Source organism: Peromyscus maniculatus, chromosome 22 (genome assembly GCF_049852395.1).
Source record: "Peromyscus maniculatus bairdii isolate BWxNUB_F1_BW_parent chromosome 22, HU_Pman_BW_mat_3.1, whole genome shotgun sequence".
Lineage (NCBI taxonomy): Eukaryota > Metazoa > Chordata > Mammalia > Rodentia > Cricetidae > Peromyscus > Peromyscus maniculatus.
The window spans coordinates 20,042,572-20,057,238 of NC_134873.1; the positions used below are offsets into that span (position 1 = coordinate 20,042,572).

At 49.8% G+C, this 14,667-nt stretch overlaps 3 protein-coding genes across 3 annotated transcripts; 1 reads left to right on the forward strand and 2 right to left on the reverse strand.

Moving 5' to 3' along the window:
• Window positions 1-170: 170 nt before the first annotated feature.
• On the forward strand, window positions 171-12,007 carry Sf3b6 (splicing factor 3b subunit 6). Its single transcript, XM_006981428.4, has 4 exons — window positions 171-437; window positions 8,219-8,337; window positions 11,534-11,672; window positions 11,784-12,007. The coding sequence occupies exons 1-4, from the start codon at window positions 408-410 to the stop codon at window positions 11,871-11,873; spliced, it is 378 nt and encodes a 125-aa protein (XP_006981490.1). The 5' UTR covers window positions 171-407; the 3' UTR covers window positions 11,874-12,007.
• On the reverse strand, window positions 1,512-6,159 carry LOC143270213 (uncharacterized). The gene is made up of 2 exons (XM_076559281.1): window positions 4,448-6,159; window positions 1,512-2,718 (listed from the first exon to the last, which is right to left on the reverse strand). Exons 1-2 carry the CDS (start codon window positions 4,942-4,944, stop codon window positions 2,616-2,618), a joined length of 600 nt encoding a protein of 199 aa, XP_076415396.1. The 5' UTR covers window positions 4,945-6,159; the 3' UTR covers window positions 1,512-2,615.
• Window positions 2,243-4,441, reverse strand: LOC143270214 (uncharacterized). Its single transcript, XM_076559285.1, has 2 exons — window positions 4,267-4,441; window positions 2,243-3,450 (listed from the first exon to the last, which is right to left on the reverse strand). Exons 1-2 carry the CDS (start codon window positions 4,422-4,424, stop codon window positions 3,195-3,197), a joined length of 414 nt encoding a protein of 137 aa, XP_076415400.1. The 5' UTR covers window positions 4,425-4,441; the 3' UTR covers window positions 2,243-3,194.
• Window positions 12,008-14,667: the final 2,660 nt, after the last annotated feature.

The following is a 14,667-nucleotide window of genomic DNA, read 5'->3' on the forward strand; positions in this document are numbered from 1 at the left end:
ACCTACAAAACGCGCCACGCGCCACGCCCACCTCGGTGTCCTCAGCGCTAAGCCGCACCCCTGATCTGGCCCCGCCCCTCACTCCTCAGGCCCCGCCCCCTTCAAGCAGGAACCCCTCCCCGTAGCCTTCACCCCGCCCCTTCCTGTCCGGTACCCGGAAGTGCCTGGGAGCTCGCCGTTGCGCCTTCCGGTCTGAGAACGCTGTCCCGGTAGTTGAGTCTGGAGCCTCCGTTCGAGGACGTCAACCGGTCCTCGTTTGGGACGCGGGCTTTCCGGCAGCGCCGGAACGGCTTCCGGGTCTGCCTGGCTGTCGATACCCTGTGTCTGACGCCGGGTCGCCCTCCCAGGCGGCCGAGCTGTAGAGAGATTCCGAGGAACCCCGCGGTCGCCTCCAGCAGCCCGCCAAGATGGCGATGCAAGCGGCCAAGAGGGCGAACGTGAGTACCCCGCTTTCTGCGCGGCCGGGAAGCGAGCGGGTGGCTTGGCTTGCCGCAGCGTGGGTGGGGGGAGTGCTTGTCCTCCGCCCCCAGGTCGGGAAGCCCATTGCCTGGTCGGTCGAAGGAGGTTCTCTCCCGGCCTTATCCTCGGGGGTGTGTTCCCTGTGCGACTTTGCGCTCCCACCCCTTTTGGGAGCCCCCGCCCCCCCGGTATCGTTGACAGTGTAAGGTCTACAGTCTCTGCTGCTTGACCTCGCCTAGGAGCAGGCGTTAGGGTCTTCTGAGTCTAAAAAGCCGACCGCACAGACGTATTCGTGGTTCACTGCCAGCTGGAGCCTGGGGTTTTTCTCGCACGTAGAAATTCTGGGAACCCCCTGTTAATGTATCTAAGCGCCTGGCGTGTCTCTGGCTTTACAAATGGGAAGCAGTTCATCCGTTGTATTTATTCAACACCAGTGTGGGGGACACAACAGTGAATTAAAGAGTCCTTCTTGCCCGGCGTTGGTGGCGCACGCCTTTAATCCCAGCACTCGGGAGGCAGAGGCGGGCGGGTTGCTGTGAGTTTGAGCCCAGCCTGGTCTGTAGAGCGAGTTCCAGGAAAGGCTCCAAAAGCTACACACAGAAATCCTGTCTCGAAAAAGCAAAAACAAACAAAAAAGTCATTCTTATGTTCTGATGTTGGCAGCGAGTGGAGTGTTATCAAAATCTTTACGGGGGGGAAAAAAAAAACTAGGCAACGCTTAAACTTAGAATTATACCACAACAAGATAGATAATTGACCATTGGGTATGCTGATGAAGATTTTGGGCTATCTTGATTATTTGAATTATTTCAGTGAGTGAAAACTTGGTTCCTATAGGATAAAAAGATGGTGGGAATTAAGAAAAAGAAACCTGCGGAGAGTTGGTCCTTTGAGTTTTCTTACTAGTAGAGAAATTGAATTGTTCTAAAGATACATAAAGTACATTTTATATGCCAACAAGAGTGCACCAATAGAATGGGAGTGAAAGACCCCCGGCTGAGATCTTTCTCCGGGAGAGACCCCAAACCCAAGGAACACACCGAAACCACAGATCAGATGCAAAAGCAAGAGGGTTTATTTAGACCAGGTACCTGGGGCGAAGTCTCTTGGAGGACTTGCGCCCTTTCCTAGGGCAAGGGGGACTTTTTATGGGATCCCAGGGGCAGAGGCGCGGTTACAGAAGCGAGAAGCATAGTTACAGGGTCCCTATTGGTTGTTTCAAAGAAGGCCAGGGTGAACTTGGGGTCATATGTGTGTGGCTGATTTGGCCTTGTCCAGGCCAGCTGCTTATTCCTCAAGGCCAGGGGCCCGCCATAAAATATCAACTGTCTTACTCCCAAGGCTGCTGACCACAGTTATCTCTCTCAAGGCTGGCCATAGCTATCTCTGTCAAGGCCGGGTAGCTGGCTATGGCTGTGAACTCCTGTTTTTCTGATTCCTGCAGAATGGCGTTTCTAAGGCCAAGTTATTGGGGGGGCATAACATCGGCCCAACGCCCCATATCCTCATAATGGAGCGGGGGTCTTTCATTCCCCCATTTTCTTTTGTACCAAATGAAATCTTTCATTTTAGGATGGAGAATAAGGGGTTAGCTCTATCTCTGACTGTCTGAGCCTCTGATATTGTTTGGTTAGGATCAAAGCCTGGGCAACAGAAACCTTATCCTTGATGAATTGCACCAATCTGTTGAGGATGTATGACCCAAACAATAAAATGAGCAGGAGGACGATTAGGGGGCCCATAATGGTGGAGACAAGGGTCATAAACCACGGTGACCTTTGGAACTATCTTTTAAATCATTTTTGTTGAGCATGGCTACTTGGAGCTGTCTGAATTGGCCGGTCTCCATAAGGGCTGCAGTCCCTGTATCTACCCCAGCAGCTATTTTGTTTATGGTAATTTTTTCCAGTAACAGGGCCAGCGTCAGGGAAACAGGCTCTCTGGTGATGTCCCTCCTTATGTCAGGAGGACTATTAGGGGGATCAAGGGGACCCCCGGGTGAGTCTTATCTTTAGTGGGTTTGGAGAGCGTTGAACTAGATGTCTCGGTGCCCTCAGCTTCGTCGGGTTCCTTGGCAGTCTTTACATGTGACGTGTGGACCCAAGCCGCTGTCCCGTCAACCTCGGCTCTAGGTTCCTGGATTGATGGCGTCGGACCTAGACAGAGTCCCCAATCTTGAATGGGTGAGGCATCACCGGGCGGTTCAGTTGCTCCCGGCAGGCAGGGGTTTTTGCACCGTCTTTTGCATCAATTGGAGGGCTAGTGGCAAAAGAGGAGATATCAGAGTAAAGGAAATTTACAATTGGTGGGGGAGCCCCATACATGATCTCGAACGGGGTTAGGCCATGAGGCCCAGGAGTGTTCCGGGCTCGGTAAAGGGCTAGGGGGAGTAGGAGCACCCAATCTCTAGTGCCAGTTGCAAGCGTTAATTTGGTTAAAGTCTCCTTAATGGTTTTATTTGCACGTTCTACCTGTCCTGAGCTCTGGGGGCTGTATGCACAATGAAGTTTCCAATCGATCCCCCGTAGCCTGGCCACCTCCTGACTTACCTGGGAGACGAAGGCGGGCCCATTGTCTGACCCCAATATCTGGGGTATTCCATACCTGGGAAAGATGTCATCTAGGAGTTTTTTGGTTACCACGTTAGCGGTCTTTTTTTCTTGGTAGGCAAGGCCTCTGTCCATCTATGATGTAAGCGTGTCGCTCGGGGCTTTATTTCGCCCCCATTTTCTTTGTTAGTTCCTGGTCCTCCGGGCTTCCGCCATCCGGAGGGCCTGGGTCAGCGCGATCAGCTCTGCCTTTTGGGCCGATGTTCCAGGTGGCAGTGGTGAGGTCCAAACTATCTCCGATTCGGTGGTGACGGCTGCTCCAGTCCTCCGTTCTCTTTCTTGGAGGAAGCTGTTCCCATCCATGAACCAGGCAGCAGGGTTGCGGGGTTGAGGGAGACAACTGGTCTGCACACCATTCGATCTGAGGGCTGCTGGACCAGAGCTTTTACCGCATGGGAGGATAACACAGTTAATGGCTGTCCCAAAGTCAGTTTCCCTGCATCCTTGAGCAAAACAGCAATGGCTACCACATGTAGACAGGGGGGCGGGCCATCCTGCAGCTACCGGGCTTTCATGGCCCCAGTCTCTGTATCAACATTTCTTTTGCAAAGCCTGAGTTCTCGTCCACGAACAGTTTAAAGGGCTAGGACTTGTAGGGGGCTCCCTTTGGGTCCTGTCCAGATGTCAGCTGAACCTTTTTTTTTTTTCTCGGTGGTCCTTTGATACCTCCTGTTACCTGTGGCCCCCTGGACCAAAGCTGTGCGGTCATTGAGAGAGCCTCCGGTATGGGTCAGGACTGAATGTTGAGCCCCGGTGTCCACTAGGAAGGTCACTGGCTGCCCCCTAATCTTGAGAGTTATCCTAGGTCGGGGGGAGGGGGTCTCCTGGCCTTGACCTCCCCAATCTTCCAGATTGAGGACCCTTGGCTTAGGTCTCCGAGACCCTTGAGGCTTTTTTTGATCAGTCACGAGCCCAATGTCCTCTCTGTTTACAGTAAGCACTTTGTCTTTGTCAAGCAGTGTTCTTTTTTTGATCTCCCGTCCTAACTTCCTAACTCCCTCTCTGACCTGTCCCTGAGACATTACAGTGGCCAGGACTTTTTTGTTTGTTTTTCCTCTCCCTCCGTGTCTCTCTAAGTCCTTTTTTTAAAAACGCGCTGCCGGCGTCTCTTTCTGGTAACCTGAGCCCAATCGGTAGGGGGTTAGAGCCCCTGGAGACCCGCTAAGAGCAACTGGCCAGAGATGTAGGTGTTCCCTACCTTCGCTGCTTTGTCCCGCCTTCCTCGTAGGCGACCGGCAATTGGGGAGGAAGCAGGAACTCATCCTCCGCTGTTTGGGGGCCGCTGCAGGAGCCGCCGGTCCCTCCGGCGCTGTCGGGGGGGTTGTAACACTCGGGGCGGGGTGACTCGGCGTCCATGGGTGACGCCGCCCCCTAGTCACCTTCCCCATATTGGGCCGGAGCCGGTCGTGGCACATCGCTGTGGGTCGCCGGCCAGGGGGCGGTCCCTCGCCGACCCCATCCCCGGCCCCGCCTGCGTGTCCCTGCCACATCCCGTGTCCGCCTGCGCCGCCGCTGCCGACTGTGCCGCTCGGCCGCCCATCGCGCTATCCACCGCCCCTCCGAGCGAGCGGCTGTGGGGCGTTGCCGGGACCGAGGCCGCCTGCGCCGCCGCTGGCTCCCCGCCGCCCGGGTCCGGCTGGTCGCCGGCCCCGCCCCTGGCCCCGCCTGTGTCGCCGCGGGCCTCCGCCGCCCGGGTCCGGCTGGTCGCCGGCCCCGCCCCTGGCCCCGCCTGTGCCGCCGCGGGCCTCCGCCGCCCGGGTCCCGGCCAGCCGCGCCGGGGGCCGCCGCGCGCGCGCGCGCCGCCGGAGGGCAGGTCCGAGCCCGAGTAGGCGCGGGTGCGGCCGTTGGCGGCGGGGCCACTCTGCTTGGTGCCCATGTCCGCGCCGCCCCGGGCCTCCGCGATCAGATTCCCCTGGTCTGCACCAGCTCCAAGTCCGCTGTTAGGCGCCACGCGGAAAACCACGGCCCGGCGGGGCGGACTCCTCCGCCCGCACGGGAGACATGGACAGCCGGGGAGAGCGGGGAGTGAGGGGAGCCCCCCCCAGCGCCGTCCCGGACCCCCGCGACCGCGCCGCGGCCGCGCGGACGGGAGGAGGCGCGGGGAGCTCCGGCACCCGCCGCCGCCACCGCCATCACCGCTGACGGCCTGCGGGGACTGGGCAGGGGGCGTCCCGGCGCCCTAGCTTCCCGGCAGCCCCGCCTGCGCGTTTCCTTTTCCCGCACCCGCCTGCAAGCCTGCCCGCGCGCCCGCCTGCGCCGGAGCAGCGGCCCGCGGGGAGAGGAAAAGACTTGCTGGTGTGGGGTTAGGGAGGAACAGGGAGTGGGAGGGATCCGCCGATCTGGCTTCCTCGGCTCCGGGATTCGGCGAGCGCTGCTGCCGCCGGGGGGCTGAGGGGAAGAGAAACGGCTTAACCCATGGGGGAGGTTCTGTTGTCAGGAGTCTCCACATGGCAATGTATGGGACCTGGTCCGGGTGGCCATGGGGACTGGAAGCAAAAACTTTTTTTTTCCACCTGTGAAATAAGACTGAGGTTAAAGGTTTCCTGACGAGGCCATCCTACATCCATTTTAACCCAATCGGCCTCGCAAAGAGTGATCTATTTTTTTTTTTCTTGATTACGACTCCTTTGTTGTTGGCTCGTGTCTTTCTTTACGTCTGACCAGTGTTTAAGCATGAGGCTCAAGGGGGTGATGACAGTCTGTCCTATGGCTGTTTTTAAGAGGAGAACGGTTAAACAGAAAACAAAAAAAAAAACGACAGACCAATATAAATAAGACTAAAACTCGCTGCGCGGCTTCGGTTCCAAACCGAAAGCAAAACCAGAAAAACCGTGCCCCCAGAGGGGTCTTCAGACCGTGCCACAGAGGGCACTTCAGATGAACCGTGGAACGTCTTCCAGGTTCCCAGATTCCCCTAGGACGTCTCCCAGGGTTCAGTGGCGAAGTCCAGACCCGTCGGTCCCCCCTTTCAGATCCACTGACACAGACAGATTATCAGACGCAGGCGCGGAGACAAACAAACAACATTTAACACTCAGACAAACAGACAACCCTCAGACTGGACAGGGATGACATAAATCAAGGCCGGCCGGCTTACCTCCTGATGGTGGGTCGGTGGTCCCAGGGAGGGGTCTCAATCCCCGTACGGGCCACCAAATGAAAGACCCCCGGCTGAGATCTTTCTCCGGGAGAGACCCCAAACCCAAGGAACACACCGAAACCACAGATCAGATGCAAAAGCAAGAGGGTTTATTTAGACCAGGTACCTGGGGCGAAGTCTCTTGGAGGACTTGCGCCCTTTCCTAGGGCAAGGGGGACTTTTTATGGGATCCCAGGGGCAGAGGCGCGGTTACAGAAGCGAGAAGCATAGTTACAGGGTCCCTATTGGTTGTTTCAAAGAAGGCCAGGGTGAACTTGGGGTCATATGTGTGTGGCTGATTTGGCCTTGTCCAGGCCAGCTGCTTATTCCTCAAGGCCAGGGGCCCGCCATAAAATATCAACTGTCTTACTCCCAAGGCTGCTGACCACAGTTATCTCTCTCAAGGCTGGCCATAGCTATCTCTGTCAAGGCCGGGTAGCTGGCTATGGCTGTGAACTCCTGTTTTTCTGATTCCTGCAGAATGGCGTTTCTAAGGCCAAGTTATTGGGGGGGCATAACATCGGCCCAACGCCCCATATCCTCATAATGGAGCGGGGGTCTTTCAGGAGAAACCTAATAAAAGAAGGAAAATGTGTTAAGTTCAGGATCGAAGCCGGAAATGTGGCTCAGTGGTAGTCCCTGAATTTGATTCCAAGCACTTCAAACCACAACAAAAACCTAAAATAATTAAAGAAGGGGTTTTGAGTAGATGAGTGGTTGGTATAGCAGAAGAAAAATGGAATGGACATAGATGAATAAAGTTTATAATAGGAATATATAGTACTTACCATTTGGTCATTCCTGTTTTCTTCAAGAAGCATAGAGCCAGGGTCCTATTCTGGGTTGGCAGAGAAGAGCAGACAGCCCTTTCAATTTTACAGGGAATGATGAGGAAGAGGTTTTAGGAGAGAAGAGAAGGAGGTTACACAGTGTTTTGCAGAGTGAGAAAGCAGATTTATTAGAGAAATATGTTTTTGTCTGGCAGTTGTTGATTATAAAACTTGGGGATAGAAGTATCACTACTCATTTGATGGTAGGGAATAAGTTTGTTTTAATTTATGTTTATTTATTATTGTATTGCATGTGCCACAATTATGTCAATTTAAAAGTATTGAGAAAATTTTTGTCTGGTGCATAATTGACTGAGTATATTAGCAGAGAGTGAGCCGTGAGTCATGCAAGTAAGGTAAGGAGAGTGTGGAGAGTGAGAACTCTACAGCAGGTCAAGAAAAGTAACTATAGAGGACCATTTCAATGTCAAAGATTGTGTAGAAACCCAAGTGTTGGAGGAGGAGGGACAGCCAGGCACCCTAGAAGTTTGCGAGGTGGACACTGCAACAAAAAGACATTAGCAGAATCACTTTCAGCAGAGGGCTGGGAGGAAGCTTAGGTCTGGCGGCTAAGAAATGAAGAGTGAGTCAGTGCGTACAGACTCTTCTACTTGACTGAAAAAGAAAAGAAGCAAGATAAAGTAAGTAGAGAGAGCTAGAAAGTGCAGGGAAAGCCAGGCATCCTGTCCTTTCTTCAAGGTGTGTCTCTAATACCCAGCCCACTGTGTACATTAAAAAGGCATTTAGTAACTATTTGAGTGAGGGAAGAGGACTCCAGCATTTTGTTTTGTTTTGTTTTGTGTGGGGATTGGGAGGACCAGGTCAGCTGCTCTCGTGGTAGCAAGGGAAAGCCTGTAAGAACAAGAGAGAGGGATCATTGACACAAGTTCTTAAGACAGCAGAAAGCTTATGAATGGGGTTTTATCATCTTTTCTTTCCCAGGAGACATTAAGGATCCATGAGTGAACTGGGAAATACTTGTTAAGTTGGAGTGCCCAAAGGCCTCGGTCTGAGTTCCTACCCCCAGTCTCCCCTCTGCGTGGTGCTCTCTTGTTTTTCTGAAGAACATGCCACTTTGAGTAGCATCAGATTATACTTTTATTCTTATTTTGCATCTTTGAGTTCTTTATAATGGCAGCACAGCTTTCCTACAGTATAATGATACATATTTCTCATTTTAGATTCGCCTCCCACCTGAAGTAAATCGGATTTTGTATATAAGGAATTTGCCATACAAAATCACAGCGGAAGAAATGTATGATATATTTGGAAAATATGGGCCTATTCGTCAAATCAGAGTGTAAGTCGTACTGAGACTTGAAATGTCACTTACAGGAAATGGTTGCCTAGTCCATAATCTCAGAATTGTGGCTGGCAGCAGAACTGTGCTGTGTGGTGTGTATATGTCTGTTTCACAGTGAGACTACCAAGCTTTTAAGTAAAAGCACCTTTCTAGTACCCTGTAATGTTTAGTGATAAAATCTTCTAACCCTGAACTGAACAGTTAAACTATCTATACAGAACCTGAACTTGTGCCATTTAAGGGTTCCTCTGAAAGAATCTCTAAAGCTTTTATTTTTTAGTTTCAATATTTCTTTTTAGGGAGCACCTTGGGTAGGCCCTGTTGGTTTGGACCCAGGGCCCTGTACATGCTGGGTAGGCACTATACCTCTGAGCTATAGACCCAACCCCACTATATTTTTTATAAGTTTTCTGTAATGAGCATGGTGGTACAATGCCTATAAACTCAGCACTTCAGAGGTGGAGTCAAGAGTTCAAGGTCGTTTTCATCAATACAGTGATTTTGAGGTCAGTCTGGACTTCTTAAGACCCTACCTCAAACAAAACAAGCAAAAAAAAAAAATTCTTTTTATAATCTGAGAACCCCTTCCTGGCCTTTAGGACCTTTGAGGCTGAGGACTTTGCTTTTGAATGCTCTCCATCTCTCCTAGGATAAACTGATTACTAGAAACACGTTATCATTAATACCCAAATGAAGACAAAAGTACTGTAGACCAGCTGCTCTTAGAGGTCTCGGTCCTTTGAGCAGCAGCTAAGAGCTTTGAACTTCTACAGGATATATTTTGTCTGTATTTTGAGGATGTGAGGACTCCAGGTCCTTCCAAGTACCAAGAATCAGGAATCAGGGAACAAAAGTGTCTACCATTTGGCAAGTTGCCGGGCTTGTTGGGTTTTCTTCATCTGTAAAATAATCTGGATGGTGGTGGTGGTTGTTCTTGTTTTGTTTTAAGACAGAGTTTCTCTGTGTAGCCCTGGCTGTCCTGTAACTCACTCTGTAGACCAGGCTGACCTCGAACTCACAGACTGCCTCGGAGTTCTGGGATTAAAGGTGTGCACCAGCACTGCCAGGTTCTTAATGTGGAGGCAGTGTGATAAAATGACCGGATTGGTTGTTAGACCTGGGTTCAGATACTAACAGCACTTTCAAGTTCAGTGAAACTGGGCAGAATGTTTCCTCTATCTAGGCTTCAGTTCTCTGTGGGAGACTTAGCTTGGATGGAATTACGAAGTCTGCATATATCAGAGTTGCCAGCTTTGCAGTGTGTATTGGTCACCAGTCCCCGTAAAACACCAGTTGCCACTGAGCTTTCTCTGTCCATCCCTTAGTTACTATGACTTAGTAACTAAGTTTCTTAGTAGTTAATACGTGGTTGTGCTATTGCCCATGAACTCACCTGTCTTTCTCTGTAGGGTGAGTGCCTCCAGGCTATGTGCTGATAGCATTTGCGCCTGATTCATAGTAACCACCCATATATATGTGTGTGTGTGTATGTGTATATGTATATACACATGTGTGTGTGTGTGTATATATATATATATATATATATATATATATATATATGCGCAAATGAATAGGGCTGGGGATACAGCTCAGTAGTAGAGGGTGCAACAGCTGAGTTCAATCCCCAATGCCATAAAAAGAAAATAAATGAATAAAATAGTAGTATGGCTATGACTAATACATGATGGCATTATAAAACTTACTGATACTTAGTTGAGAGATGGTTAAATCAAAGTCTGAGAATGTTGCTGAAATGCAACAGAAGAACGGGTCATGGGGAAGACACCTGTAATGAGAGCCACTTTGGAGTCTGAGGCACAAAGATTGCAAGTTTGAGGCCAGTCTGGGCAGTACAGTGTGGTAAATAAAAGTAGCTGGTGATGCAGCTTGGTGGTGCTCGAGAGCAACCCAAGGGTGAGCAGGACCACAGTAGCTTGGGGCCTCTGCTTCCACGCTTTTCCCTGGCTGCTTGTCACAGCCCTGTCACTGAGTTCGAGGCCAGCCTAGGCTGCATATGGAGATCCTGTCTGGAAGAAAAGAAAACAACTTACCTCTGCCCTTAAGGAAATACAGACTCTTTCCCCCCCTTTGGGCAGTTCTCAACTTCCATACCTAAAACAATCCTGAAAATGATTAAACTGTTAATAGTTATTAATACTACACCAAGAGAATAAAAATTATAAAATCCCTCCTCAGGTGGGACATGGTAATGCACTGGAGACTGAGGCAGGAAGATTACAAGTTGAAGGCAGGCCAGCCTAGACCACGTAGGGAGCCCTTGTCTAAAACAAACAAACATGCCCCGTTGTCAGACCCAGGCAATGTAACAGAATGAGTTCATTCATTTGCACTGGCACAATTCATTTGCACTATCACACCATCACCTGTAATCTTTTCTTTCCCTTCTGTAGGAACATGCCTCTGAGCAGGGCTTAGATTGGAGTGTGGGGCGAGGCTAGAGTAGGGGTTATAGTTTTGAGACATGGTCTCACTGTGTCTCACAGCCATCTACAACACATGATGCTGACTCCCTGTCAGGGCTTCTCTGTGTAACAGATCTGGCTAACCTGGAACTCACTCTGTAGACCAGGTTGGCCTCGAACTCACAGAGATCCACCTGCCTCTGCCTCCCTCTGAGGGCCGGGATTAAAGGCATGCGCCACAGCTAGTTCACTTCCAAACACATTCATTTACAAAATTACAGGCTTGCTGGGCAGTGGTGGCGCACGCCTTTAATCCCGGCACTCAGAGGCAGAGGCAGAGGCAGAGGCAGGTGGATTTCTGAGTTGAGGCCAGCCTGGTCTACAGAGTGAGTTCCAGGACAGCCAGGGCTACACAGAGAAACACCTTACATTGAAAAACAAACAAACATAAAATGCTCATTTAGCATATTTATTCATAATGTTGGTTCCCTCTGGTATTTTTCAGGTAAGTTTCAAATTACTTAAATAAAGCATATTTCTGTTTATTGTCTCCAAACAATTGTATAAGGCTGCAGGGTAGAGTCAGTGGTAGAATAGAAGGCTTGAATATATAGTTTGTATTTTTAAGAATACAGTGCCAGGCTGGGCAGTGGTGGCGCACGCCTTTAATACCAGCACTCCGTGCCAAAGCAGACAAGGTGCAGGTACAGGATCAGAAAGACTGAAAATTGTCGATGCTTGGGTAAATGTGTCTTCTAACTGTTCTGCAGAGGGAATACACCCGAGACCAGAGGAACAGCCTACGTGGTCTATGAAGACATCTTTGATGCTAAGAATGCATGCGACCATCTATCTGGATTCAACGTGTGTAACAGATACCTCGTGGTGTTGTATTATAATGCTAATCGGGTGAGTGGCTCTGGCTCTGGGAAGTGTGTGGTGGGTGTTAGTGTTACTGGTGAGCTCCCTCCTTTGGCTGTGGTCAGTCCCCGTCAACTGTGGTGCTTGTCACACTTGCAGGCATTCCAGAAGATGGACACCAAGAAGAAGGAGGAGCAGCTGAAGCTTCTCAAGGAGAAGTATGGCATCAACACAGACCCCCCCAAATGAGTTCTCGGACTTCACTCTGAAGCTGTCCATGCAGGGTCCCCAGCCACCATTTTCTTCTTAGTTAGCATGACTTGTTTAAAATTTTTCTAAGCGTTAGAATATATTATGTTAATAAACCTGTAGCTTTTGTAAAACCTGTCAGTGTTTTCTCTTTTGGGGGATGGGGGTTTCGAGACAGTGTTTTCTCTTAAACTTCCTACTCCTGTTTAATACCAGGAAGAAATACAAAGCAGGAGAACCACGTGCAGGATTGTAGGTGAGCCTAGGGACTGAGGGCCTTGAGAAGAGTGGTTTGGGGGTTTTGTTGTTTATATTTATTTGTTGTGTGTGTATATGTATGCAGACGTGTTCATGTAGCAATCAGAAAACTGGGAGGAGCTGAGCTCTTCCACCACGTGGGGCGTGGAGACTGAACTGAAGCTTGAGAGCAAATGCCTTCACCAAATCCTGAGCCATCAAAGGAACGTGTAGACTTGTCTTGTTTTGATTTTGTTTTTTTGTTTTGTTTTGTTTTTTGAGACAGGGTCTCTCCATGTAGACCAGGCTGGCCTCCAAATCACAGAGATCCTCCCGCCTTGGTCTCCCAAGTGCTGGGATTAAAGGTGTGTGCCGCCACACCCAGCCCAGACTTGTCATTTTTTTTTTTTGGTTTTTCAAGACAGGGTTTCTCTGTGTAGCTTTGCGCCTTTCCTGGGACTCACTTGGTAGCCCAGGCTGGCCTCGAACTCACAGAGATCCGCCTGCCTCTGCCTCCTGAGTGCTGGAATTAAAGGTGTGCGCCGCCACACCCAGCCCAGACTTGTCATTTTTAACCCAATGAGGTAACATGAGGACACCAAAGCTCATGATGTGTAGTGCACACCTGTAATCCCAGCACTTGGGACGCTGAGGCAGGAGGATCACCATGAGTTTGAGACGGTCCTAGGCTATGGAGTAAATTCTGGGCTAGTCTCAGCCTGGATTACAGAGTAAGACTGTCTCAAAAGACAGGCACAGACAAGAGTGGACTGGCACAAGAGCTACAAAGAGCCAGACACCTGCCAGTGGGCAGCCTTGTCCTTACAGCAGAGGTCTGGAGAGGCGGTGGTTCAGAGGGCAGCATGTTGGTAGAAACTTGAGAGCACTGCCTAGAGTGGTACCATTACCGGGCCAAGATTGAACTTACATAGATTTCCTTCTCATTATTAACTGTATATATTTTGGGCTTAGCTCACAATATGTCTTTGCCATAAATAAAATGCTTAATCTTAGGAGTTTCCATGACATGGGGAGAGTGTAAAAATTGTCACATTCACTGTGGCTTGGCAGCTTGGGGGAAGACGGCTATAAATTTTCTTTTTATAGTTCAGGCTCAGGCCAAATGGAGAAGTGTGGACTGATTGTTTGGTAAACCCAGAACCTAGAATCACTTTGAAGGCTACATAGACTGACTAGTATTAATGGACAAAGATATCCTGCTTTTAAATGCATTTAAAGTCTGTCATTACTTTGTAGAAAATAGGCTACCTTCTAGTTTTTGTGCTGTCTTTTCAAAGCTCACTCAGGAATGATGTATTATGTCTGAGTGGTTTTTGAAAGCACTGTAAAAGAATGAAAGGCCTTTTTTGTTGTGTTTTTTTTTTTTTTTTTTTTTTTTTTTTTTTGAGACGAGGTCTCTGTGTAATAGCCATGGCTGTCTGGGAACCCACTACATAGACCAGGCTGGCCTAGAACTCAGAGACCTGTCTGCCTCTCTCTACCTTCTGAGTGCTGAGATTAAAGGTGTGTGCCAGCATAGGCAGCAAAAAGCCATTTCTAAGAAGGGCGGGCAGATAAAAAGGCCATAGCTGTACTTACAAGTGCCTTTATGATTTCCTTATTAATTCCATAATGCATGCTGTGGCTTAGGTGTTTGCAGATGTAAAAGGTGTTCTGAAAGACCCCTTTGTCAGGGGAAAACCAAAATCAGACTGACTTGAGAGTGATGTCTTCACGTGGCAGGCCAGCTCACCTCTAATGGTGTTAATGACCAGGAAAATTCCTTCTATAGCACTTGTGAACACTGTCAATTGGATTATGTGTCTGTTAGCTGAATTTCATGACCCAGAATTAAGAGTTTTAAAACTAGGGCTGAGCCGGGCAGTGGTGGCACACGCCTTTAATCCCAGCACTCAGGAGGCAGAGGCAGGTGGATCTCTGTGAGTTTGAGGCCAGCCTAGTCTCCAAAGCGAGTTCCAGGAAAGGTGCAAAGCTACACAGAGAAACTCTGTCTCAAAAACAAAAACAAACCAAGAAAAAACTAGGGCTGGGGGTATAGCTCAATGAGAGAGGGCTTTCTGAGCCAGGGGCTGGGTTTGGCCCCAGCACTACAGAAAACAAATTCCCTTGTGACTGTTTGGAATTCTGTAATTTAGATACAAGAACTTAGACTGGGACAGACACTCAGGCGCTCTGCAGGAGGTACGTGGTTAAATCTGAGGCTTCAGTTGGCTTCTGCACCTGGCACCTAAAGTTCAATTTTTTTAAACCAAGTTTAAGAGTGTAAGGGATGGCCGTGCGGTAGTGGCGGCGGCGCACACCTTTAATCCCAGCATTCAGGAGGCAGAGGCAGGCCGATCTATGTGAATTTGAGGCCAGCCTGGTCTACAGAGTGAGTTCCAGGACAGGCTCCAAAGCTACACAGAGAAAACCTGTCTTGAAATCCCCCTCCCCCAAAAGGAGTATAAAGGACGAAGTTGGATATGGTGACTCATATTTCAAGCACTTGAGAAGCAGAGGCAGGAGAGTCATACATTTGAGGCCAGCCTAGGCTGCC